At 36.9% G+C, this 24,663-nt stretch overlaps 2 protein-coding genes across 3 annotated transcripts in view; one reads left to right on the forward strand and one right to left on the reverse strand.

Moving 5' to 3' along the window:
• Nucleotides 1–427: 427 nt before the first annotated feature.
• LOC308697975 (uncharacterized protein) lies at nucleotides 428–12,417 on the forward strand. Its single transcript, XM_081377713.1, has 8 exons — nucleotides 428–783; nucleotides 1,609–1,894; nucleotides 1,976–2,098; nucleotides 3,523–3,780; nucleotides 5,975–6,066; nucleotides 6,767–6,948; nucleotides 8,592–8,761; nucleotides 11,675–12,417. The coding sequence occupies exons 1-8, from the start codon at nucleotides 514–516 to the stop codon at nucleotides 11,827–11,829; spliced, it is 1,536 nt and encodes a 511-aa protein (XP_081233839.1). The 5' UTR covers nucleotides 428–513; the 3' UTR covers nucleotides 11,830–12,417.
• Nucleotides 12,418–14,249: 1,832 nt separating this feature from the next.
• cep85l (centrosomal protein 85L) overlaps nucleotides 14,250–24,663 on the reverse strand; it is a 59,336-nt gene continuing 48,922 nt past the window's right edge. Inside the window, exons 6-14 of one of the 2 annotated variants that reach the window (XM_081377830.1) lie at nucleotides 24,455–24,652; nucleotides 23,645–23,797; nucleotides 21,518–21,672; nucleotides 21,102–21,219; nucleotides 19,807–19,857; nucleotides 19,507–19,614; nucleotides 17,255–17,423; nucleotides 15,972–16,112; nucleotides 14,250–15,849 (exon numbers count right to left, since the gene is read on the reverse strand). In XM_081377830.1, coding sequence (XP_081233956.1) covers nucleotides 15,833–15,849; nucleotides 15,972–16,112; nucleotides 17,255–17,423; nucleotides 19,507–19,614; nucleotides 19,807–19,857; nucleotides 21,102–21,219; nucleotides 21,518–21,672; nucleotides 23,645–23,797; nucleotides 24,455–24,652 — 1,110 coding nt within the window. In that variant the 3' untranslated portion in view covers nucleotides 14,250–15,832. Of the gene's footprint in view, nucleotides 16,113–17,254; nucleotides 17,424–19,506; nucleotides 19,615–19,806; nucleotides 19,858–21,101; nucleotides 21,220–21,517; nucleotides 21,673–23,644; nucleotides 23,798–24,454; nucleotides 24,653–24,663 lie in introns of both variants that reach the window. The other variant, XM_081377829.1, reaches the window with a different exon arrangement.

Below are 24,663 nucleotides of genomic sequence, written 5' to 3' on the forward strand. Positions count from 1 at the left end.
CCAACCAAATATAAGATACTAAATATAGTACAAAGCTAGGAAAAGCATAAATAATTCCTACAACGGGAAATACATACAGACAAGAATACTTTATTGACCCCATGGGGAACATAATGTGCAGGACAACAGCCACCACATCAGAAGTAAAATGCACACAAAAATCACCTCTAACACAGAAATAACAATTACAAGACAGACCGTAGGAGCATTACAAATACACCGCAAATAAGAAACGCGTTTTTTGTCATTGCTGTTGGGAAATTAAGCGTTTATCTTGTGAATATTTATTACGTAACGTTTCAAGGCGGCCTACCCGATTGGCTTGGCGAATGAAAACGCTTGGCTGTGTGAATGTTAATTAGATTAAGCAGGAATGTTGGCGTGACCTCATTAATATTCATAAACGACCTCTTCGAAATTCACCACCACCCCATGACCTCTCTCAGGTGGTTTCTTCCTAACCTTTAACACCTGAGAGGCGTCTGCAGGCGGGGCGGTGACACCGGCACAGGTATGGCAGACCTTAGCACGACCTGGGAGTGTGAGTTGCTGGAGCAATTCTCCTGTCTGACTGCCGCCACAGAGGAAGAGCTCCATCTGAATGCCTCAGATATTACCTCGGAAAGCAGCGACAACACAACGGGCTTATTGCATTTCAGTGATGAAGTTCTCCTGGTTATATTGAGGAACTTGGACCCAGTGTCGCTGCTGAGGCTCGGCAGCACGTGCAGTTTATTGTTCAGAGTTTGTTCGTGCAACTCTCTGTGGACCACACACTTCCAGGTACAATTTGCATGGAAATTGATTTTTGATTGATTTATCACAGTAAGTCGAAATCTTTTTAATAACCAATTCACCCTTTATGCATGGTACATACCAGTAGTTGGTGAATAGTCAGTGTGTTTATTTAAGTGATAATTGAATCATGCATCCAACATTCGAGTCAACAGTTTGAATACATTTTAAAGAAATAGTACCTTCCCATCCTCAGAATTTGTCCTCTGCATTTAACCCATCCAAGCTAGTGCACACACTAGGAGCAGTGAGTAGTACACACACACTCTCACACACACTGCAAGCCGTGGACATGCACACCTGAAGTAGTGGGTAGCCATTCACTGCGGGGCCCGGGGAGCGATTGGGTGTTAGTTGCCTTGCTTCAGTAACCTTCGGGTTACAAGTCTAACCATTAGGCCACATCTACCCCTTTGTGGTCTGATTTTAGTGTTTTTTTTCACAGTACAAAATGGGTCTAAACTATATAGATGCCTTTTTAAATGGTAATCATTGTATCCAGTGCATCTTGTATTTATGAAATCTGATAATTTTATTCTAACAATTTTATAACTTTACTCCAATTTTCATTACTTCATGAAGTCTGTTTGCATGTCACCAACAGTTATTTTTGACCTTACACTAAAATCCACATTCAGCTTAATAGCAATACAACATATACTATTACATATGAGATAAATTAATATATACATTATTATATTAATAATGTAGTTTTTGTTTTTTTTTCTTATTTTTGTATGTTGATCCGCAGGCTTCGTAAGTGAATGCAGCAGGCACTCGTGTGCTAATCCTCTCCAAAATGTTTCTCCACAGGATTCGTTTGGGGTCAGTCTGTCTTATACCCACGCCAGGTGTCCCGTAACGGCCAAAACCGCCTTCCGCTTGGTTTTTATGTGGCGATCCCTCTTCAGAAACATCCACTGTAACCGTGCGTTTCAGGAGAAGCTCTTCGTGGAGATCCCACTCGCGCCACACAAGTACTGGGTCCAGTGGCTCGTGCTGGAGGAAATCGTCCCGTTGCCCTCAGTGAGGCTTCCCTGCAGTGATGTGGAGAAACTGTGGGGCATCACCACAGATTTGTTCCAGGACAAACTCCAAGGTGGTCATATTCTCAGCTGTCACCTGAGGTTAACATGCTTAATTCAAACTTAACATGCTGAATTATTTTTCTCTTTACCAGAGAAAACTGAAGATTGTGACACCCTCAAATTTGAATGGAGGGAGCTGTATCATCTTGCACTGAAGCATCATGGTAGTGTCTCACTGGTCTTCCAGCATGTTCTCAGCCAACACCAAAACAAGGGTGAGATATTTGCATCCCATTTAATGAAACATGAAAACAACATTATGTAACAAGTCGTAAAAGTAGCAGTTTGTAGACCAATATCCTTGTCTAGGTTTTTTTTTTTTTTTTTAAATGGGGTCTGGGGCCGCCAGGAGTGCTAAGGTGCCAGTGCAAATGTTCAGAGAAAGTGTTAGATAAATACAATTAAACAGACAAATTTGATACAAGTGAATAAATAAATAAATAGATATATCAGTATAGTAATGATTAGGAAAAATTTTTATCTTGTAATTTAATAGAAACTAAATATTTTGATTTGATTAATGTCTTAATAGTTTTTCAAAGTATGAATAAACTACAGTAGTCAATATTTGAAGTGGATCAAAGTTATACATGAATTTTTAACAAAACCTGTTCTTGTCTTAGGACAACTTTGTCAAATGTTGACTACTGTATAGATGCATTTTAAATGGTAATCGTTTTACTCTGTGCATGAGTCTTGTATTTATGAAATATAATAATTTTATCTAAGGTATGTTTGATCATTTTTATACATTTATCTTCTATTTTAATCTAGTTTCTCAAAATAAATTGAATCAGTGTGAACTAGTTTGTTGATATGGCCTGTCAAATAAACTGATTCAATGAAATTAATTTAAAGATTTAAATCAGAGATGCTCCCTTTTAGGGATGTAAAAACCTGTCTACTTGCATGGTTTTCAGGACACGTAATGGCCAAATAAAAAGTGCAATAACCAACGTTGTGTAAGTTGGCATTAATATTGCTGAAGAAATATAGTATAATATGCAATATATGGCCTTATATTAATGCTCTGAGTGCTGGAGAGGATCCATTCAACTAGAATTTCTGCAGTGCATTTAGCAAATTGATGGTTGGCTCATGATGGCACCTATACTGTATTGCTGTCTTGCCCAAAAGAACATGAGGGTGTCTGGGTACTGTCGTTGACCTTTTATGTCTTTGCTATATATGTTTCCTCTCTCCTACTAAAAGTAATGGGATTTCTGAAGAAAGATGAAGTAATCTAATTTTTTTGCACTGGTGGATCACTTCAAACTGCTGTGATGGACCCTTGATCAGAGAGTTGGAGTGTGACACTGAGTGATGTTCCTGGTGAAGGACTGTGACTCATAGTTCACCCTCAACCTGCTATTTCCTGTATCTTTTAATACACTAGTATCTGAAAGGCCAATGTTCTATAGCTGTTAGCTTTGAACAGGATGTGGTGCATCCTGGTCCGTGTCGATCTAAAGGTCTTTCAGAACTTCCACCAGTAGGTTTGGAGGACCTTCTGTAAGGTTGCAGAAAGGTGTAATTGTGCAGACTTTATAATGTAATGTAGTGTTGTTTCTGCTACTTAACTAGCTTTTTAATTGGCACTATTGTTGTCATTGACGCCCATATCTTGTACTGGTTTTAGATCATGCAGAGCTGGAGTCCATGTACCATCAATATGTCCAGTGTAGGTTCCAGTGGCTCTTCACATACTGGTTGTTTCGTCAGCCGACTCCGTACAACAAGCAGCTGCGCTCCATTTTCCTGCAGTGGAAGAAGCACAGCAAGAGAAAGGTGGCCACCTGGGGTGAAACGCTGTGTGACGTGAGGTACCTGGCCTCCCTGCACCCCATCACCAAAGACTACTGGAGAGGCCGATTGGCCCGGGGAAATGAGAGCCTGGGTGAGTTACTTGGTTAATTTAAATAAATAAATAATATACATATACCGTTTTTTTTAATAGCATATATTTTGTGTATTTCATTTGTTCTTGTGTATAGATTTATTTAATAGCATGTATTTATTGTAGCTTTTGTATTCATACAGTGCATTTAAATTTGATTGTTTTTGTTGTTTATAATTTAATAGCATGTTATTTTTTTTTTATAGATTTAACAACGCATGTTAACTTTATTTCCATCTAGTGCTGTTTATAGATTTAATAGCATGTATTTATTATTGTTTATAGATTTATTTATTAGCATGTATTTATTACCAGTCCCTCCAGGATTTCACGATTTTTTTGTGATTTTTGCGATCAAAATGACTGATTTTGTGGTGGTAATTTCCAGAAATTTGTGGAAAAAAATTGCTATTTTTATATTTCATAATTAGGACATCGCATTTACCATAATAGTATTATGTCAGATGCACAATAGTCATACATCAGACAAATCACAAACAAAATGCATAAAGCTTGTTTATTTTGGTCTAATCAAATTCTCATCAAATTAACTTTTATAACAACCTATGGGCAATTTTTCTACCTGACCCATGTAAATATTGACAGCAGGTGTAGTAATTTATACTGTGTGTAAATCCTGAGTTGAGGGGTCCTGAGCTGCGAAGGCAACCAGTTCAGCGTTTTGCATGGCGTCCCCACTGCGTATAGCTACGCAATACGAAGTGACCGTTCGAAAGGGCTCTGACGCGCCCCCTTGGCGGGCTCTGACGTGTAATAGCGTGATGCTAGCTCATTGGCGCACACGTCAGAGGCGCCCGCGCCATTGGATGTGCAGTTGCCGCAGCACAGCCAATGAGTGAGCCAGACACTCACTGTGCTTGCTGTGCAGCTGCAAAATGCGTTTTACATTACAGGTTTCAGTAAATCGAGGAAAAGGAGTTTCCCCTTTTCCCGCAACATCTGTATCCACGAAACATTAATTATACGAGATATTTCAATTGGGTGATTTATAATTTAATGTTTTGTGAGGTCTTTTTCATTTTTGTGATTATTTTGCGGTTAAATTAGGAACGATGCAGGATCGCAAAAAAATGCGACATTTTGTTGATTTTGCGTTGTATTCAGCGATCGCGGAATCGCGAAAAACTGGAGGGACTGTATTACTATTAATAGCTTCATTTTAATTGAATGCATTTAATTGATTATTTATAGCTTTATTTTATAGCATTTATTTTTTTAAATCCTTTGGTGCTCCTCGTGTGGTGGTCAAATGGCCTTTTATTCAATGAAATGTATGTGCTATATTTTAGATCAATGTTTTTTTTTTATTTTGTATTTTAAGGGGATTTTATGATGGCAAATTATATTTATGCAGTAGTTAATCCATTTATTCACTTTCCAACTTAAACTATCATAAATGTTGAATGCTTTTGAGCACAAACTTAAGTTTGGTCTCTTATAAAAGACAAATGTCAGATTATTGCTGAATCTAGAAGAAAAAAGTAAACAAACTTGCAATTCTATAAAAAAAAAAATGTATGAAAAGTGCACCAAAATATTAAATTTTTATATGAAATGTATATTTTCCAGAACCTGTTTTACTCAAACTGTAATAGTCATAAGTTTAAACAAGTTATTTCAAATTTCAGGTTGATTTAAAAAATGAGCTTTCAGTAAGATTTTATTTGGGCGCAGTACCGAACGCTTCCATTAGATGAAATTCTTGGAGCACAGGTGTGTTTTTTTTTTTTGTTTTTTTTTTTTTAGGGACCATTTACCTTTTTGAATCATGTCTAATTTTTTTAATGAATTTTCACATAGCGAGTTTTGTACCATTCTAAAAAAACAAAACGTAATTTCTTTTTTTGGTCAAAAATGCCTGAAAAACACCAAAGGGTTAAAAAAAAGTGAAACTGTCAGCCAGTCATTTGTAAAATTGTTTTCCTACCTTAATGGCATATATTGGTCAACCTCTGCTGGAGAATTGGCTAGATCTTTAAACCTTTGAGGAGTCAAGCGACCTGCTGTATTAGCTCATGTTTTCTGTTCTCTGTCGGTCTCATGTGGCTCTCTCTTGAGGAACCATGCCTATACCAGTCCTTTGGCAGGAAAACAGTCTGTAGATCAAATGTTACTGCTCCAGTCTCTTCGAATATCATCTCATGTTCTGACTGTACTTGTTTCTTTCCATCAGGGATTCAGACTGTTGGAAACTACTTCTCCATGTGTAAGTCTCTCATGGCCTGGATCTTGAGCCGCGACTGGGGCCGACTGAAGCGAAGAAAGGTACATCTATAGAATACATGCAGGAGGCTGAACTATATATATATATATATATATATATTATTTTTTTTTTTTTTTTTTTTTTTTTTTTTTTTTTTTTTTTTTTACATGAAGTCCTCTCTCCCTGGTGTGCATTGTGAGGTTTGAATAAATTTAACAAGCTGTCTTTCCAGGGACTAACTTTTCTTCACACATGATTGTCCCCGTTCTATTCCAAATGATATCTCTCTTCCCCATCTTAAAAATGGCAAATAAGTTCCTCAGAGGACGTGATCTTAGATATTCCAGCAGTGCTCATCCTCTGCATTTCATTAGCCAGCGAGAATGATTTCACAGGTCACGGCGTGAGCAGACGCTCTTATCTAATGGCTGCCTAAATTGATTATAGACGTATCGGTGCATGTCTGCATTACATTACATTGCAATGTCTGAGCATACAAATTCTTACAGTATTATACACTGTTTTATAACACGTGACCATTCAAGGACACGGAAAGGATCAGATAGACATTAAATTTGAGTTTTATTTTTACCAGTAGAGGTTAACTGCGCATTATCATTGTACATACAAAATCTCTATTCAAGTCTTATTTTAATTTATTCAATTTGTTTATTTTTTTTGTTGTACTTGAATATGCAAATGTAGGCTGGTTCCCTTATGCATGCACAAGGTCATTTAGAATGTTGCACCTGTCATTGGCAGGTTTATGAAGACACCCTGGAGGGTGTATATCTTGTGCTGAGGCGGGACATGCAGGAGACGCTCATCGAGCACGAGCACTTCTGGCAGGTGGCCAAAGTCCAGATGACCCGTGTCTGTGCGCTGGAGGAGACGGCCGCAAATTATGTCAACTGGAAAATGATTGAGACACTCCCCTACTACAAGTCAGTTCTTGCTGGAGTCTGCGCTCATGCCTGCGCACTCACCTTCTCTCTTGAGAATACAGAATTAGAATTGCAATGTTAATAGGAAAGGTTTTTTGCCTTGTACTGACAGCAGGGATTTCCTTGAATCCTATTCTATTTGTTTTGATGTTTAGATGAGAAATTTTTTAAATAAAAAAATAAAATAAGCTAACTTTTTTTGATAGATAGATAGATAGATAGATAGATAGATGGATAGATAGATGGATAGATGGATAGATAGATGGATAGATAGATAGATAGATTTTTTTTTTATTTCATAAATTAAGTTTATTTAAAATTAAATAAGCTAACTTAAGACATTTACACAACACTGTTTTCAACTAAATACAGAAAATGTTTGATTAGTTTTGGTCGTTCATTTACACGACATCTGCGTTCTGGGGGCCTGAAATTACAAACTTTTGAAAGCGGGTTTCAAAGTGCAAGTTTTTGAAAACCGTACCATTATAGTCTCTGTGTAAACTACAAAAATGTGAATTTGTTGAAACCGATGTCATGCGCATGTTTTACGTGGTCAGTCTATAGGCGCTATAGTTTCTTTACAAAGTGACATTTTTAGTTGCTTTTGCGGATCCATGTCAACAGGGATTGTTTTTACAGCATTGTTGTCTGTTAGCAAAACTTTTCATAAATGCAAAGGAATCATTTTTGTTCTTAGTACATTGTTCCCATTGATCACGTAAAGTGGTGCTGTCGCTCAAATTGCTGTTTCCACTAAAAACTAGTGGTGAAAGCATTGCGCTTTACCAGTGGTTGGCTTTCAGACTGGGCTTTGAAGCTTAGCGAGTGCACTGGGAGGAGATGGCAGCTTCAAAAAAATACCCTGCAGTGACTTATGGGCAGTCAGTCGATGACATCTTTGAAGTGTATGGCGACTGATCTCAAAAAGCATGGACTGAACTCACAGCATTAGAGGAAACCAAGAGCAGTGTTGTGAAGAGTTAAGTGGGATCATGTTCCTTGAGGGCGATCGTCTTACGCAAGTGGTAAAGTGCTCACTTGAAGAAAAGAGATGCCTGAATGTTATGGTGCTTTTTAGCCATGATACTGATGCTGGCTGATTAAATATTTTCATGCCTTTTATTTTATTTTATTTTTTTAGTTTGAGTTTTGTGCAAATAAAATGTTCTAGTTTCGTAGTTGAGCACTTCTCGGCTCTCATCTCTCCATCTAATTGGTCATTAGCATTCAAAACATCAGTGCTGGTTTTAAAATGTAACTAATAATCCACATTTGAAGTATATGTTTGAATTTATGTGCAGCAAACTGAGTTTTCTTAAGCGTTTTTCATCCGGGGTGTTTTTGTTTGAAGCTGAAACAGTCATTATACAGAAGGAAATCTCAAGAGACGGTGAAGATGAATGCCTTGTTGTTCAGAAGTGCTTGGGAAAAATTACTTTCCCCGCAAAAGCTTTTACATTTGTTTTTGGTTTTTAATTCTCTTTGTGGCTTATTAATAAAGGTTGTCTTATTCCCCAAGCTAATGAAAAAACAAATAATTAGTCTTGTCTATTGCCTTGTGTAGTCGCTTTCGTAATGGTTTTCCAGCTCATGCGTGTAATGTTTTTTTTTTTTTTTTCTCCTTTTTTTTTTTTTTTAAGGCTGTACCTGGTGTCTGGTAATTCCGTGTACCTGGATCATGTGCAAGGTTTCTTGCGTAGAAAGGGGATAATCCGGGATTGGATTTACCTGGAGGAGAACGTCTGGGCTAGACAGTTGCTTCCTGAATCGCTCTACACGTTGCTGGAATTTGACACCAAGATATCTCAAGGTGGGTTCAACTGACCTAAAACGACCCTTTCCGTTTAAATCATTGGCTCTCACTCAGGGGCCGGGGGCCTCAAGATGACTTAATTATTTAAAATAAGACTAATCAAGCATTAAAATAGGCGAAAACGGCTAAAAACCAAGATATATATAAATAAATAAATAATCTCTCCATTATAAAAATAACCAAATAATCTTTCTAGTTATGCAAAACTCAAATATTTGATCAGGTATGAATTTAGTGTGGTGGGGGGCCTTCAAATATTATTGTAGAGATGACAATGGTGGTCTTGAAGTCTAAAAAGTTGAGATCCACTGATCTAAATGACTACGGGGCGACCGGAGCTAGAGCTGCACCATTAATATTTTAAAAGATTGCGATCTTGATTCAAACAGCCACACGATCTCATTCCTAAATGTCAACGTTTCTCGCATGTCTATTAAACCTTTGCCAAAATTACACCGGCATGTTCCGATGACCCAGAGAAAGCAGTTATATATAGGTATGAAACTGTCTTTTCAACCACACAGTACTTCTGTGATCATTTGAATATTTATAACACTGAAATAACGCTACTGAGAGAGGTTTATAGTTCGGATTTAAACATTTGTCTACGGAAGCGTTCAAAATGGAGTAAATCACCTTTTTGAAAGTAACTTGGCGCATCAAATAAAGATTGTATCAATTACATCGTTACACCTGTAGGTGGCGACATGTGACTGTTAAATGTTTTTGCCATCGAATCATTCATTCTTTCAAAAACAATGATTCATCCAGCAATGAAACAAGTGAAGTATTTGAGTCCGTGAATTGACATTTTGTCAGAACCTCTAGTAAATTACGTCATTTTATTTAGTTGTCTGTTCAGAAACGTGATCTATTTGAAACGAAGTTGTGATTTTCAATTTATCCAGAATTGTGCAGATCTATTTGAAGCCATCCATTCATAGTACAGTAACAGATTTATCCCCCATTTCACAGGGACTGTAAATGTCCATGTCTGTGTTGCGAGGTCTGGTCGATGCTTTTGTGTCTTCTGAGACCCTAGGTCTCGTCTTTGCTGCCCTTAGTGTATTTATTTGCTCCTCGTCTCTACTTAACATTAGCTGATGCAGTCTTTCTCAACGCTGCTCGCCAAGTTGCTTCAGCAGATTTGAAGTGTGTTGGTGTTAATCCTCAGTCCTCTGTGAGCGGTCGAGACCACACAAAGTTCATGACATTTTCATTAGCCGGATCTTTCGTTTCAAAGCATCTTATAAGAATGTGTGTTGTGTAAGTGCCTGTTTAGTACTTCTCAAATAGAAGGAAAAGCTTCTCTGGATGATGATTAGCAAATATTGTAATCATGCAAGCCCTAAATGCAGTTATGAGGGTTGGATTAGCAGTGCTTAAAGTCACCATGAAATCAATTGTTTTTTTTTTCCTGTAATGTGGCAGTATTTTTTTTTTAATTATTTTTATTCATGTGCCCTTGTAATTTAATCAAAATAACTTGCATTGACTTCTGACACATTTACTGGCAGTACGGGGCAACCTAGTCACTCGCGTGACATCACATCAATAGCAAACCACAACAGTCCATTCAATTCCTTATAGACACATATCAAATCACGCCCTACTTTTTTTTTTTTTTCGAGAGGCTGTTTCACTCAGATGTACGTCACGATAGGGAAGAAAAGACTATCACAACTTCCATTTCATGCTGACTTTAACAAGGTAATACAACATACTGAAAGTAAAGTGGAACTACAAAACATTTGTTAAATCAAATGGATTAAAAACAAATGAACAAACTCTTGTTCAGTATTGTATGAGAACACAGAACACACACCACATTTGATTTGACAAGAACGCTACAATTGCAAACGTCACAAGTGCTCTGTTCATTCAGGAAGTGCTGGTTGGTGTTCTAGTGGAAGCATAGTAAGGATTCAGCCTGCTTTAATCCCCCTCCTCCTGTCTGAGAGCGATCCATCAGTGGTGTGACGAAGGAATGCTGTGAAATTTGATTAGGATTTATGAGGGAGCCGTTCCATCCCTCCGTGACCCATCGGCGTGAGGAATGATGCTCCGTTTATTTGCAGGCTCAATCTCAAGGCAATTTGTCTTGTTTACCATCTTAAAATAGTTGATACATATTCGTCTTAGTCCATTCAAATCTATTGGACTAGAGATTTTTACAGTCTGATCTTCACTGAGGTGTGAGATGCATTAAGGTTTGTTTGTAGAGCTCTAGATAGGTGGATGTCTACAATGTCGCATATCGAACAGCCAATTTATTGAACACTACTATTAAATGAAAGGAAATGACTTGCACAATGTTAAATCGACTGAACTGTTAAAACATAAACAACTTTGTCAATGGATAATGCTTAACATTGGTAGCACTTTATTTTCTAGTAATTTTCTCCATTTACATACTATGTACTTATTAGCCAGTTATTGTAATTACTATAACTAGGTGCTAACCCTGAACCTACCCCTAAAACTTAGGCTGTAGTTAACTTGTATTACCCAGTATGTACTTGGTTACAGTAAGTGCACACACTGTAAAATAGTGTATAAATAACGGTAGCACTTTATTTTAGTCCTGTTTCCCATGCACATACTAATGTACTTATTATAGTAATTACAATAATTGGGTAATAACCCTGTAGTTATTGTAACCCTTAACCCATGTAGTTAACTTATTACCCAGTACTTTCTAACAGGTCTACACATACTGTAAAATGCAACCAAGTTTCTTTAAAAATATATACTGTATAATAATACAAATAAATCTTTTACCTAATTGATTAAATAGTACTATTTGATGGTAAATGTACAAAAATAACTATTGTGTGTACATGAGGCACCTTGCTGTCATATCTGGATTGTCCACTAAAGTGTTTGGTTGATGATGTGTTGTTTGAACAGAGAGTTTACACGGGGACTCTGCGGTGTCCCAGCTGAGTCGACTGATGTGGCTGTATCTGAACTCGGGTCAGGAGCTCTATCTGGAGGCGCTGAAGGGAATGGTGCTGCAGTGCGCTCGGCTCTGTCTCGATCATCTCGGCACGCTTCAAGCGTAGACCTGATACAGACCCAAACATTTTAACCTTTTTTTTTAAACTGACTTTTTTATAACATGGCTACTCTAAGAAGATTATATTTTAATTTTTTTATGAAGTTTAACTTCATGCTTTAGTGCACAAACCCATTCATTCTCAATTTATGTCTGAGTAAATGTAGTGCACATGCAACGTTAGTTGTTTTTATTCTTGTATTGGTTTTAGCATTCCAAATGATCACTAGTCTCCTTTCGAGATGCTTTTTAATGTTACTATCATGTGAATTTTTACTTGTTAATCTTGTCATGATAGACTGCTGGTTAGTTTTCTGACCTTGACTCAAGGTTGCTGACTTATTAAAGCACCTTTACACCACACACTTCAAAGTCTGATTGCTTTTTTTTCTTCCTTTTGTTAATATAAAGTACAGTGCATTTAGTTTTGAAAAATATCTAGTTGAAAAACAGCCTTGCCATATCAAATTAAGTGAACTTCAGTGACTTTTCCATTAATTTACCTTAAAGCTACACTGTAATTTTAAGTTGATTCTTTGCAAAAAACACTTTCTTTCAAAATGATATGTACTCATTAATGTGTAATTACTTCTACCAACTAATCAAGTATTCTTGTAAGTGTAGAATCTGCCATTAAGAATACAAAATGTGGATTACTATGCCATAATCTGTGGTGGCCAGTCACAGCACCTGAAATATACACTTTCTCTTAGAAATTTGTTTAAAAATGCACTTACTGTACTTTGGCTCTTTCAATAGTTGAGGTGTCCACTTCCGTTTAATAAAATGTCTACATCAGTGGTTCCCAGTCCTAAAACTAGCACTAGTTTTTAATACTATTACGTTGGTATTAGCCACTACAGTCGTTCAATAATAAATAACACAAAGTGAAAATGGCGGCATTTTGGGGTTACGGAAACAACAGTGACCATGTTGAATACACAATACTAACATGAACTTACTAAAACACATGGACACTGATCCTGATGATTAGATTAAACATCCTACCTGCATGCAAATCCTTCCTAGCAAACACACGACATACCAGATACTTTTTTTTTTTTTTATGAAAAAATTTGGTAATTCACTTTTATTTCATGACTTACTGATTTAAAATGTTACTACGATGTTGCAGGCTCGTAATTGATAGTTAAAGGGGCATTCCACCCATAGGAACATTGTTTTTTATTGAAAGTGGGTCATATATGTAGTGGAAATGTAAAATATATTTTGAATTTGGTGCCTTCGTGACCGAGGAAAGACAAAAAATAACTTCAGGACGCATTTGTATGAAAGACAACAACTCCCACAATGCACCACATTGCACAGCTCCGCAAGCCACTCCCACTAATCCAGAACAGCGCATATCTGCCTGAGACTGGCATATAGCCTGACAGCATCTTATCTGACCGGCCGCAGATACTGAATCAGGACGACGCGTTTTCCTCAGACACACGTTAAAGGGATAGTTTTAAAGGGATAACATTTTGGTATGTTTTAGCTTACCTCAAGGGCATCCAAGATGTAGGTGTCTTTTTTTCCGCAGTAGTTTCAATTTTGATATTTTTAGGTCAAACCGCTCTTGTCTGTCAGTCGTATAATGCAGGTCTATGGTCACTGTCTTAAAGAGCATGCACAGAGTCCAAATTAAAACAATTCCCCATCGTCCAAATTGAACAATTCCCCATTGTAAGTACACATTGATGGCCTAAGACACGAAACGAGCGGTTTGTGTGAGAAAACGAACAGTATTTATATCGTTTATACCTCTTGTAACACAGCCACGTACAAGTGATCTGAGGGCGCGGGCGCATCCTGCTGTGTGACGTGTGCGCAGACTGGTGCATAGATATATACACTAGATGTCGCCTTAAAGACATTCATTCCAATGAACTGCCGTAGACAAGGCGAAATCTAGTGTATGCACCAGTCTGTGCACACGTCACAGCAGGATGCGCCCGCGCCCTCAGATCACTTGGACGTGGCTGTGTTACAAGAGGTATAAACGATATAAATACTGTTCGTTTTCTCACACAAACCGCTCGTTTCGTGCCTTAGGCCATCAATTGGTACTTACGATGGGGAATTGTTCAATTTGGATGATGGGGAATTGTTTTAATTTGGACTCTGTGCATGCTCTTTGAGACAGTGACCATAGACCTGCATTATACGACTGACAGACAAGAACGGTTTGACCTAAAAATATCAAAATTGAAACTACAGCGGAAACAAAGACACCTACATCTTGGATGCCCTTGAGGTAAGCTAAAACATACCAAAATTTTATTTCAAAGTGAACTAAGTGAACTATTATTAAACTGTCGGAAGAGTCGACAGCGTTCACACCCATCTTTCAAACTTTTCTTTGACCGCATGATCCACATTTTCTCCGTAGATGTATTGTTAGCAAAAAACAAACCAACCAATGTAGAAAAATACTTTATTTAACATTTGTACAAATGAAAAGCATTTTACAAAATGGAAAAATAGTTAATACTTTTGAGGAAAAAAGTACATAAATAGACCTTTGGCTTTTGTAAAATCTAGCTGGAAAATGAAAAGCTTAAGATTTAAAAGACTGATGTGAAGTTCAAACATACTGTTGAGCCAGCCAGTGGCTTTCAGTGCACAGCGAGTCGGTCATGTCAATCAATGCACATTGCTTTTATATTCTCATATATATATACACACACACGATTCAGCATGCTATCAGATATCACACTGTCCTGTAATGCACAATGAAGAGCACCACATACATTCTCCATCAGGTTATTAACATCTCTTTGCCTGAGAATAAATATGCATTGCTTGTGAATATGGCTTAGCTTTATGAAATAAAGATCTCAGAGGAAACTCTGTCTCTGCCAGTTACGGAAAATACTCTTCGATTACTGTCTTCAGCTGCATAGATTCTAAAAGGCACAGAACAATATTAAATATCTGCAGAAATGTGTAATAAATGCTGGTTAATGTGAGGTTGCATAGCACAGTATACTTGTAATATTTAGCTAATCGATTCCTTTACATAAAAAGAAAACTAATTCTAACGCTATGCACATGCACAAGATATTATGAGCACATTATGACAAAACCTCCATTTGAAATTCTAAACATGCTTAATATACGTTTAAATAGATGAGATTAGTCACAATACATGAGCAGTTGTAAATATTTCAAACATTCATCACCTTGATGCAAATACGTGTGCAGAGGTTGACATGACCGCATCTCTGGACTTTACATTATCAACTATAAAAAAAAATTCAGCTTGGGGTCAAAATGAACTTACACTTAAAGAGTCACATCTCTTCTGAAACGACAACCAATGAAAGAAAACTCGAAAAATACCTGAGTGAACAAGTTTTTGCATTGATTTCATCCACATATCTAATTGTAACAAAGACTATATGTATTATCTGGAGTATATAAACTGTCAGGAGGTCACAGGAAGTGTATAATCTGCAGAACATTCTGTTTCCTGTCTGACTTTGGAACTCAACATGTGCAACTTGTTCTGAACCGAACTGTGCCGCAGCGTTAAAAAAGCAGCTCGTATTTTATGCTAATTAAAAAGTTAAATGGTGTCCTGAATAGATTAACCTGGATTCCTTTGCTGTCTTTTATTTTTAAACGAAACATTTACGCTAGTTTTTACGGAAGCGCAAATGTCCTTCAGATGAGATGCAGGATCCTTCAGTTCGGGGTGAGGATCGAGGATCCTGAATGTCGACCTGCGACCTGTAGCTGAAGGGGAGAGGATGGACCAGCTTCTTTGGGTAAAAATGACTGTGACTTCATGAAGTTCGGAGGTACAGAAACAGGAACACAAGGCACTTTAGGACACCACTTGCTCTACTTTCCCTCAAAGACGACTGACAGGACCAGCAAGGCCTCCAACAGTCTCAATAAATATATTAAAAACACACAACATTCATTCAAACTCCTTGAAGATTCAATGTCCACAAAAAAAAGGAACAAACGTCTTGTAAAGACATCCTTGTAAACCGGATTCACAGCTTGGTCCAACCTTTAGTAGTCAGAAAGACCTTGTTAGTTTCTATCAGGATGACTTTATTCTCCCTTTACAAGCACTGTGTCGAGATGGAAGCCTCTGGAGGGTCGGGTGTCATTGAGTCACACAGTTCTCACCCATGTCCTGTGCGTACCGGTCCGAGATGACCGTCCGCAGCTCGTCAATGTCTTTCCTCAGCTGGCACACCTCCACCAGCTTGACCCGCAAACTGTCCTCCATCAGCGGCTTCTCGCTCTCCTCCGCCGAGCAGCCCATAGCTGGGAAAAAAACAATCGGGAATATTCATTCTATTGGCTGTGGGTAAATGACACAACATCATTTGACTGTGTATTTATTCTTAATTATGAAAATATGGTCATCTTTTTTTAAATCATCATGTTTCACATATTACAGAAACTAAATGAGTCAAATGAAACATTTCTCTTTCTTTTAATTTTCCGTTACTAGCTTAGCATAGCACTAAAACTTAATAAAAGTGCTTTTGACTAGCAAGAGCAAGATTTTGTGATAACTTAGTTTTTTTTTTTTTGGAAAGAAGTCTCATGCTCACCAACGCTGCATTTATTTGATGAAAAATACAGTAAAAACTATAATATTAAATAGCAGATTTCTGTTTTAGTGTATTTTCAAATGTAATTTATTCCTGCGATGGCAAAGTTGAATTTTCAGCATCATTACTCCAGTCTTCAGTGTCACATGATCCTTCAGAAATCATTCTAATATGCTGATTTGCAGCATTTCAAGAAACATTTATTATTATTAATGTTGAAAACACTTGTGCTGCTTCATATTTTTGCAGAAAAACGTAATGCATTTTTTCAGGATTCTTTGATGAACAGAAAGAACATTTATTTGAAATACAAATCTTTTGTAACATATTTATGTTTTTTATGTCTTTACTGTCCCTTCTGATCAAGTTAATGCATTTTTGCTGAATTAAAGTATTAATTTCTTTAAAAAAAAAACAAAACAAAAAAACACCTAAACCTTAAAAACACTAATAATTTAATAACACTCTTTAGTAAATCTTAAAACGATGCACTTTTAGCATTCAAAACGCTTGATTTGAGTGTTCTATTTTTAATTTTAAATATTGAATTTAAATGAGAAGCAAGAACGAATATGAAATTCAAATTAAAAATGCTAAAGGTATTAAAGTTGTGTGCATCTCTAGTTACCTTTAGCATTTTTAATTTGAATTTCATATTCGTTCTTGCTTCTCATTTAAATTCAATATTTAAAATTAAAAATGCTAAAGGTAACTAGAGATGCACACAACTTTAATACCTTAATATCTCATTTAAAATCAAACAGGCTTATGCTGGATTACTCAATGCAAATAAATACAAAATATTAAAGCGTACTGTAAGAGTTTTATATGCTTTGAATAAGTATTTACATTTGATGCCGAGCAGCAGGGCCAGGTTGGGCTCTTTGCCTTGAGCTCTCTGTGTGAGGACACTGCACAGGCCCTTAAGATCCAGCAGACACAGGGACATCTCCTTCAACAGGGGCCCGGCCTCCTTCAGACACGGCCCGGGGGTCTCCTCGTCTGCCCGCCTTCCATTCTGTGGAGATAAAAACACAAAGGCTTTACACACTCCCTGTGTCACACAGCAGGGGGAATCAGGACAGAGCCATTAAAGGGACTTTCATTTTAAATTATGGAAGTACAGCGAAGCCCTGGCTCGTCACATTCGCCACTGGGGCTTTGAGAGAATCGCTATTTTCACCTTCAAATGCTATTACGGACACAAAGAAGTGTTATTTCAGCATTTTACGCTCGTCCTCCGTAGTGTGGGAAGAACTTTCAGAGTTTTGGACAGTAAAGTTGATGACTAAGCTTAACAATTGTGTGAGTCCTGATACAGATTAGCAGCGGAACACATTCTTATTTTTCAGAGCACAAGAACAAAATCACAAGCAACTGTTTGTGAAAACTAGCCAAATCGAACAGTGGGAGGTGGAATTTCTGGCATTTACACAGCGGGACTATAGCAAGAGTGGAGGAGAAATGATGCCATGACCTATTGGGGACGGTGGGATAAAATCTGCTCATCAGGAGGGAACTCGTCTAACCTGAAGAGAAACGTTCTGTGCATTGTTCAATAGGACCAGTGCTATTTTAGTACCACTGAGTTCACTGATTACAGTTTTTATTCATATTTTGAATTAGATTTTATGGTCATATTTTCAAGTTTCATTTTAATCTTAGTTAAAGGTTTAGTCATTTTAGTGGTTTTGTTATTTTACTTTTTCTTTTTTTTTTAATATGTCTATAGAGTTAATGAAAATGGGAAACTAATTGAAATGTTTTTTTTTTTTTTTTTTTTTTTTTTTTAAGTTTAATTTATTTTATGGTAATAATAACAGTTATAATAATAACCCTGACTAGGACTATTAGAGGACTTCATAGAGGATGCACTTTTACACACATGGATTTCTGAAATAATAATAATCAACAAAGTAATTTCACATAGCTAATATTGTTACTCAACGTTTAGTATATGTTTGCAACTAATTATAGTGTCAGAGCTTCTAGAATTTCCATAAAAAAAATAAGAAAAAACTGCACAAAACAAAAGCTACATCTGAAATCACATACTGACTACTTACACTACTGTCCAATTATAAAGAAATATTTGTTTTTAATTTGTATTAATCAAGAATGCATTAAATTGATCAAAAGTGACAGTAAAGAAATTTATAATGTTCCAAATGATTTCTATTCAAATAAAAGAAATCTCTATTGATCAAAGAACCATAAAAAAAATGTTTCACAGTTTCCACAAATATTTAAGCAGCACAACAATTGTCACTATTGATAATATTAAGAAACGTTTCTTTAATATATTAAAATAAAATATATTAAAACAGAAAACGTTATGTTAAATTATAACAATATTTCACACTATTTTTGAGCAAATAAGTGCAGCCTGGGTGAGAATAATCTTACCGCCTGCACTTTTTAACAGTAGCGTACCTGAATGATAGCAAAACACATCTGTTCATGCAGATTTGCTTTAATGCAAAATATAAATCTCTAAAATGTAACAAATATAGTGTAAACCTACTTTTACGTAACAGTTGCTTGGAAAGGACACTTTTTGTTTAACTTTCCAGGATCTGTGATTTAAAATGATAGGGAACTACATTGTGAGGGAACCAAATTACTGTCCACTGTGTAAGAATATATGCAGTCATCCTTTACATGGGATCTGTTATACCGTACTTGGTCATTTCTTGTGGGTCTAGCACAAGAAACCAAGTCAGAGAATCTATGCTAATAATCTGGTGTGTCCCTGTTGCAGATCTGTATGATGTACGGTCTTTGTGCTCGGCTCCACTGTCGTCTCTGTGAAAGTCTGTGTGGATCACGCATGACTGCGGCTCGGTGAAACTTCCTGTTCTCCCTCACCTTGAGACGGCGCAGTGAAAAATGACGTCCTGAATTCTAATACCGCGCTGAGGGCCAGTTGGGTTATTCATGACTCGACTGCCACGAAAAGCAGGACGGAGAATTTAATGACACAAAAATGAGCCTTCAATCAAGCTTCTAACTTCCGCCACAGGGCTCATCTGTATCGTTTAGGATGAAAAAGTCTTAGCAGCACTTTAGAGTCCCTTTGTGGGTGGTTTGGAGTGCCGTACCTGCTGAAGAGTTGTGGAGAGCGTTTCAAGTTCCTCCTCGCGTTCCAAGAGCTGTTTGCGGAGTTCCTGCGTGATCCCCCTCTCCCTCTGCAACTTCTTTTCCAGGGCCTGAAAGAGGATGAAAGACAGCGCTTATATGATGTGCATTCTAAACAAGCCTGCTTTGATTACACTATTCACCATAAGCATCAACATGCAAGACACCGTCCCATCATCCTTTCCAAGAATAAGAGATAACAATGCAAACCAGGATTATTGTCCTCAAGCTTCCAGAACAAAAGGTAGAAAATGACATCTTACCGACATCTCCAGAGTGAGCTTGTCAATTTGCTCCTTCTGATTGTTGATCAACTGAAACAAAAACCAAGAAATGGCAAATTACACAAGTTACACAACTGTGAAATTTGTATAATTTGAATGCACAGAGAAGGAAAAGCAGCTAACGAGTATCCAACATACCGGTGGAGGCCTTCAATACTGTTTAAAAAGCATCCCAAGACAAAAAGTGACTACTTACATGAAATAAAATAAAATATAACTTAGTTTTGGATTTATTCAACAATTTTTGGTCACTCCCAGGGATTAACATTAGCTTTTTTGCTCAGCAGCCACTGTGGCTAGTGGTTTTCCAAAGTTATTAGCCACTCGATACTATGGGGAACACTGCCATATAGATATTTTTAATATTATCTCATAATTTGGCAGCAGGTATATTAGGCTGCTGTCACTTTGACACCTGACGAACAGATCCATTATACTGTTACACATGACCAATGGCATTTTTACATTATTTTGTGCATATTTGACTGTTTAAGCACAATAAATTTGCACGTTATGTGCGCACTTTGGGTGTGAGCACAAAATCTGCAGGAATGAGTAAAATTATGTGCAATACGCGCAATCCCACGCTGAAATTCAAACCAATATTCATCCGGAGCAAATGAAATGAGTGAGTAAGGGGAGGCATTGTGCATCTATTCTGCAGGAAATGAGTATTGGAAGTTTTTCAGATATTTCAGTATTGATATGTATCAAAAACGCAATATTTTTGACAACACTACATTGCACTTATTTCCGATGCCTTTTTTAAGTCTACAATTGAAAAATGTATATATTATATATAAAATTTACCTGCCAAATTGGCTAGTAGGAGGAGTGACTTTGTTACACACCACTGCTGAAATCCACCCGCATTTGGTGGGTTGGAGGGTGTTAACGTCAAGCCCTGGTCATTTCCATTGGTTTGGTTATTTCTTAGTATTGATAACTTGAAATAGGTAGCTTTGACTAGTATGTTTGAATGGTTGAATGTAATCTAGACAGCATTTTTGGCCATCATATGTGAGAATGCGCATATGATGCCAAGTGGTGTCAAGGTAGGCAGCTCACTAGGTTTTAAATAATAAGAGAACAGAAATGATTATATATATATACTGTCTCTTTATACCTACATGTTTTGTCTTTGGTGTAAAATTTCAATAAATCAGTGACTTATAGATTTATAGTATAATGTATTATAGAGAAATCTGGGCATAAAAGGAATGATGGAAACTGTACTGGTAAGTGTCATTAGGTGCATCATGGGAGATCAGTACCAGGCTGTTCTGGCTCTGTTGTTCCAGTAGCCGAGTGTTTTCCTTCTCCAGCTGCTTCAGGTCCAGCATGGGCAGCCGTACTCCATCCTCTAAACACTTCTCCACCTTCTCTTGTAGGCTACAACAAGATGTTACAGTACTCTATCATTCAGTGAGTATAATAAGGCAGAGAGAAATCTCGAAAGCTCCTTCTTATATATCAACGCTGCTGTGGCCTTTCCAAGTTGATGATTGGCCTGATTTCATCCCCATGTTTACATGTTTTAAAAAGAGTACACAGCGCTTTGATCTTCAGCTCACTTAACAAGGATTGAGCACTCTGTATATAAAAAGTGGCTTTCAGAAAGAAAGCAAATCAAAAGCAATGCTTCTGGCTGTGAGGTCGTCTCAATAGAGCGAGCGAGTAAGTGCAGTACCTTTGAACAGCAGCCACAAGCTCTTTCTCCCGCTTGGATTGGGTCTCGATGAGGGCGTCTTTCTCCGGCAGCAGGGCTCGGTTCTCCTCCAGGGTTTTCTCCAGATGGGCTACTGTGTCCTCCAACGCCTGCTTCTTCCCCTGCACTTCCTGCAACTGAGTAACGGATGGAGATGAATACAGTAATGCACATTAATGCTTGAACACTCTACACACCTTTATTAACATTGTTTTGTAATGTTTATTCTGCACGTAGTTCGTGCAATTTTATTTTGGATGTAATCATTATTTTTGTCTTGCTTTCCAGTGAATATGTACCATCACTAAATCAAGGTAAATTTAATTGAGAACAAACATTTTGTAAGACACAAGTGCATTATTAGAATATTAGTAATTTAATATTTATTAATTACTTTATTTTGTTTATGCGTTTATTTTTCTTATCCAACTGACAAGAAGCTTTTCTTATTCTTTTTTTTTTTATATAAACCTTACAAATTTTGTGAGATTTATGCTTAAAACAAGACAAAACTATTTGTCAGTGGGGAAAGAAAAATAAAATAAAATAATAAATAAATGTTAGATTTGATTTTGTTCAACCATTTTTGGTCACTACATAATTCTCATACTTTCAGTTGTGTTATTTCTTCGTTTTGATAACTTCACTCAGTTAAATCTAATATTGTCCAGAACTTTTTTAAATAAAATAAAATAAAATTTAAAAGAGTTTTGCTAAGAGTTTGTCTTATACAAATTAATCTTTTTTTATTCTGCTATTTTTTTTTACTAAAAGACCGAAGATCTTATTGATATATTGATTAGTAAAATGATTTTTGCAGTCAACTGTATTGCATTTAATCCAATATCACAGACAATGTCTGGCTCAAAGTGCCTCGCAAATAAGAAAAATATGACTCCAAACATTAGTTTGGAGATACTGGCAGATAATATTAATCCTCTTAGGGTTGTGCATACTAGTAAACTGCACAAAATAATGATTTAATAAACCACAAGTAAGATTATTCCCAAACATAATGAAGAGTGCCTGCTGTCACAATAGCAGCTGTTTGAGCTGATCTATTAGCAGAACGCCGTGGGGACTGGCACTGGCACTGCTACGTTGGTTTAGGAGACGTTAATTATGCCCTCATTAACTGAACCAAGAACACTTTTGATTTTTGAGGCATAAGTTTGTGGATAAGTTTGTGACCAACTTAGAAAAGGTGGCATCTGAGGTGTTGGAATCGTAATCAGAAAAAAATTAGTAGTAGTAATTAAGGCTGTGTAAAAAATAATGATTTCTCGATTTGATTTGATTCTCATTTTGATGAACCGATATCGATTCTTACATCCCAAGAATGGATCTTTTAGTCTGTTAATGAATGAACAAAACTGCACTGATCGTCTATTCTGCTTTACTACTAGTAACAGCACAAAATAAACATGAATGAACATCAGAAGGTTTGTAATCACTCAATCAATGTTTCAGCTGCAGAAAGACATCAAAAGAACAACTTGAAAAACAAGGTCATCTAATGTAACATTTAACTCAGAAAAGCGATTCAATGTCCAAAAACTCATTAGTCAGCTAAAAAAAATAACATTAGAGAGGATCATTTCGATAAATATATGCACTATACTGCATATCTATTGTATTTTTACTAACCTGGTCTTCAATATTTAATGTATGTTTAAATAAATACAGGCACCATTTAAATATTTATATTTAGAAAGAACGAGTAGAAACATGTCATTAAAAAGTTATTATAACATTATTATTATTATATAAACTTCCTTATGTGTAATTTAAAAGTTAGTAACCTGTACAAATCAGTTAATTTTAACCTTTAATATTATAGCAATGTACCAACTGGGGTTTCCTGTATAGTTTACAGCATTAGCTTAGATATTTTTTTTCCATGTACTGAACCCCAGTTAATCGATATCAAATCAAATTGAATCGAAACTGGAATTGAATCGAATCGCAAGCTTGTGAATCGAAATCGAATCAAATGGTGAAACTTGTCTCAATACCCAGCGCTAGTGGTAATGATTTTGTAGAATGTAAACACAATCACTAGTTTTTGCAGTTTAAGACTTTCCAATAAAGACGGGGAACGGCACGTACCTGCTGAGCCTGTGCCTGGACCTCGTCCAGCGAGGGCAGGTCTGCCAGGTACTTCTCCAGTGTCTCGATGCGCTGCTGCTTCTCTAGATTCTGCTCCTGTTCGCGCTGGCATTTCTTCTTCAGACTGCTGATGTAACGGTCACGTGTTTTCATCTGATCGGAAGCACAAAGCATCTTTGTTCAGCTTCAGTTAGGGCATGTGAAACAATAGGTCTTATTTAGTAAGCGTGCGTACGCACTAATTTGAGGTTGAAATCTGTGTACGAAAGTTTTCACTAACAAATCATGATTCACCAATAACTTTCATACTAAAATGTATTGTAAATACACAAAAATGTAGGAACAACTGAAACCACACGTACGCAAAAAATCACATATTCTGAATAGCCGTTTGAAAATTACATTTTATCTAGAGATATTTCCTCTTACATTTATTTAACCAAAAAAAATAAGAAAAGCTGTGTTATAACTTGAGCTGTGTGGTTCCTCTGCTTAAAGATGGAGATACGCATATGCACAGCTGGCTAATCACAGGGCTGTAATCTAGTTTTAAAAAGCTGAGTTTTATGCAAAAGACAAATCTTGCACAAGCAGTCACTCATTTAGAAAACAGAAAATTCATTAACATTAGAATAGATTTATGTGCGAATACACGTGTCGTGTTGTGAATTAGACTGTGATTGTGAATTCTGATCGTACTAATACTAAGTGATACAAGCAATTATTAGTGAATGAGACCCAAAACTTTCAAACATTTTGGTACCACAGACCTTTAGGACCATTCACATGTCTTGAATTAGAAGTTCTAACCTTCTCCTCCAGTTTCTTGATGTCTTCGGTGTATTTCTGTGTATTTTGTTTGAGAAATTCGTTGAGGTGGATGACCTCCAGCTCTGCCGCAGCTAATTTACGCCCCAGCTCTCCGTTCTCACAGCACAGTGGGCTCAGTCGCTCGGGCAGCTGAGACTTTGGACTCTGGCCGGATACTGGACTGTCATATGGAGAATCCTAAAAAGGTG

The sequence above is a fragment of the Scardinius erythrophthalmus genome (assembly GCF_964197995.2).
Source record: "Scardinius erythrophthalmus genome assembly, chromosome: 11".
Taxonomy (NCBI): domain Eukaryota; kingdom Metazoa; phylum Chordata; class Actinopteri; order Cypriniformes; family Leuciscidae; genus Scardinius; species Scardinius erythrophthalmus.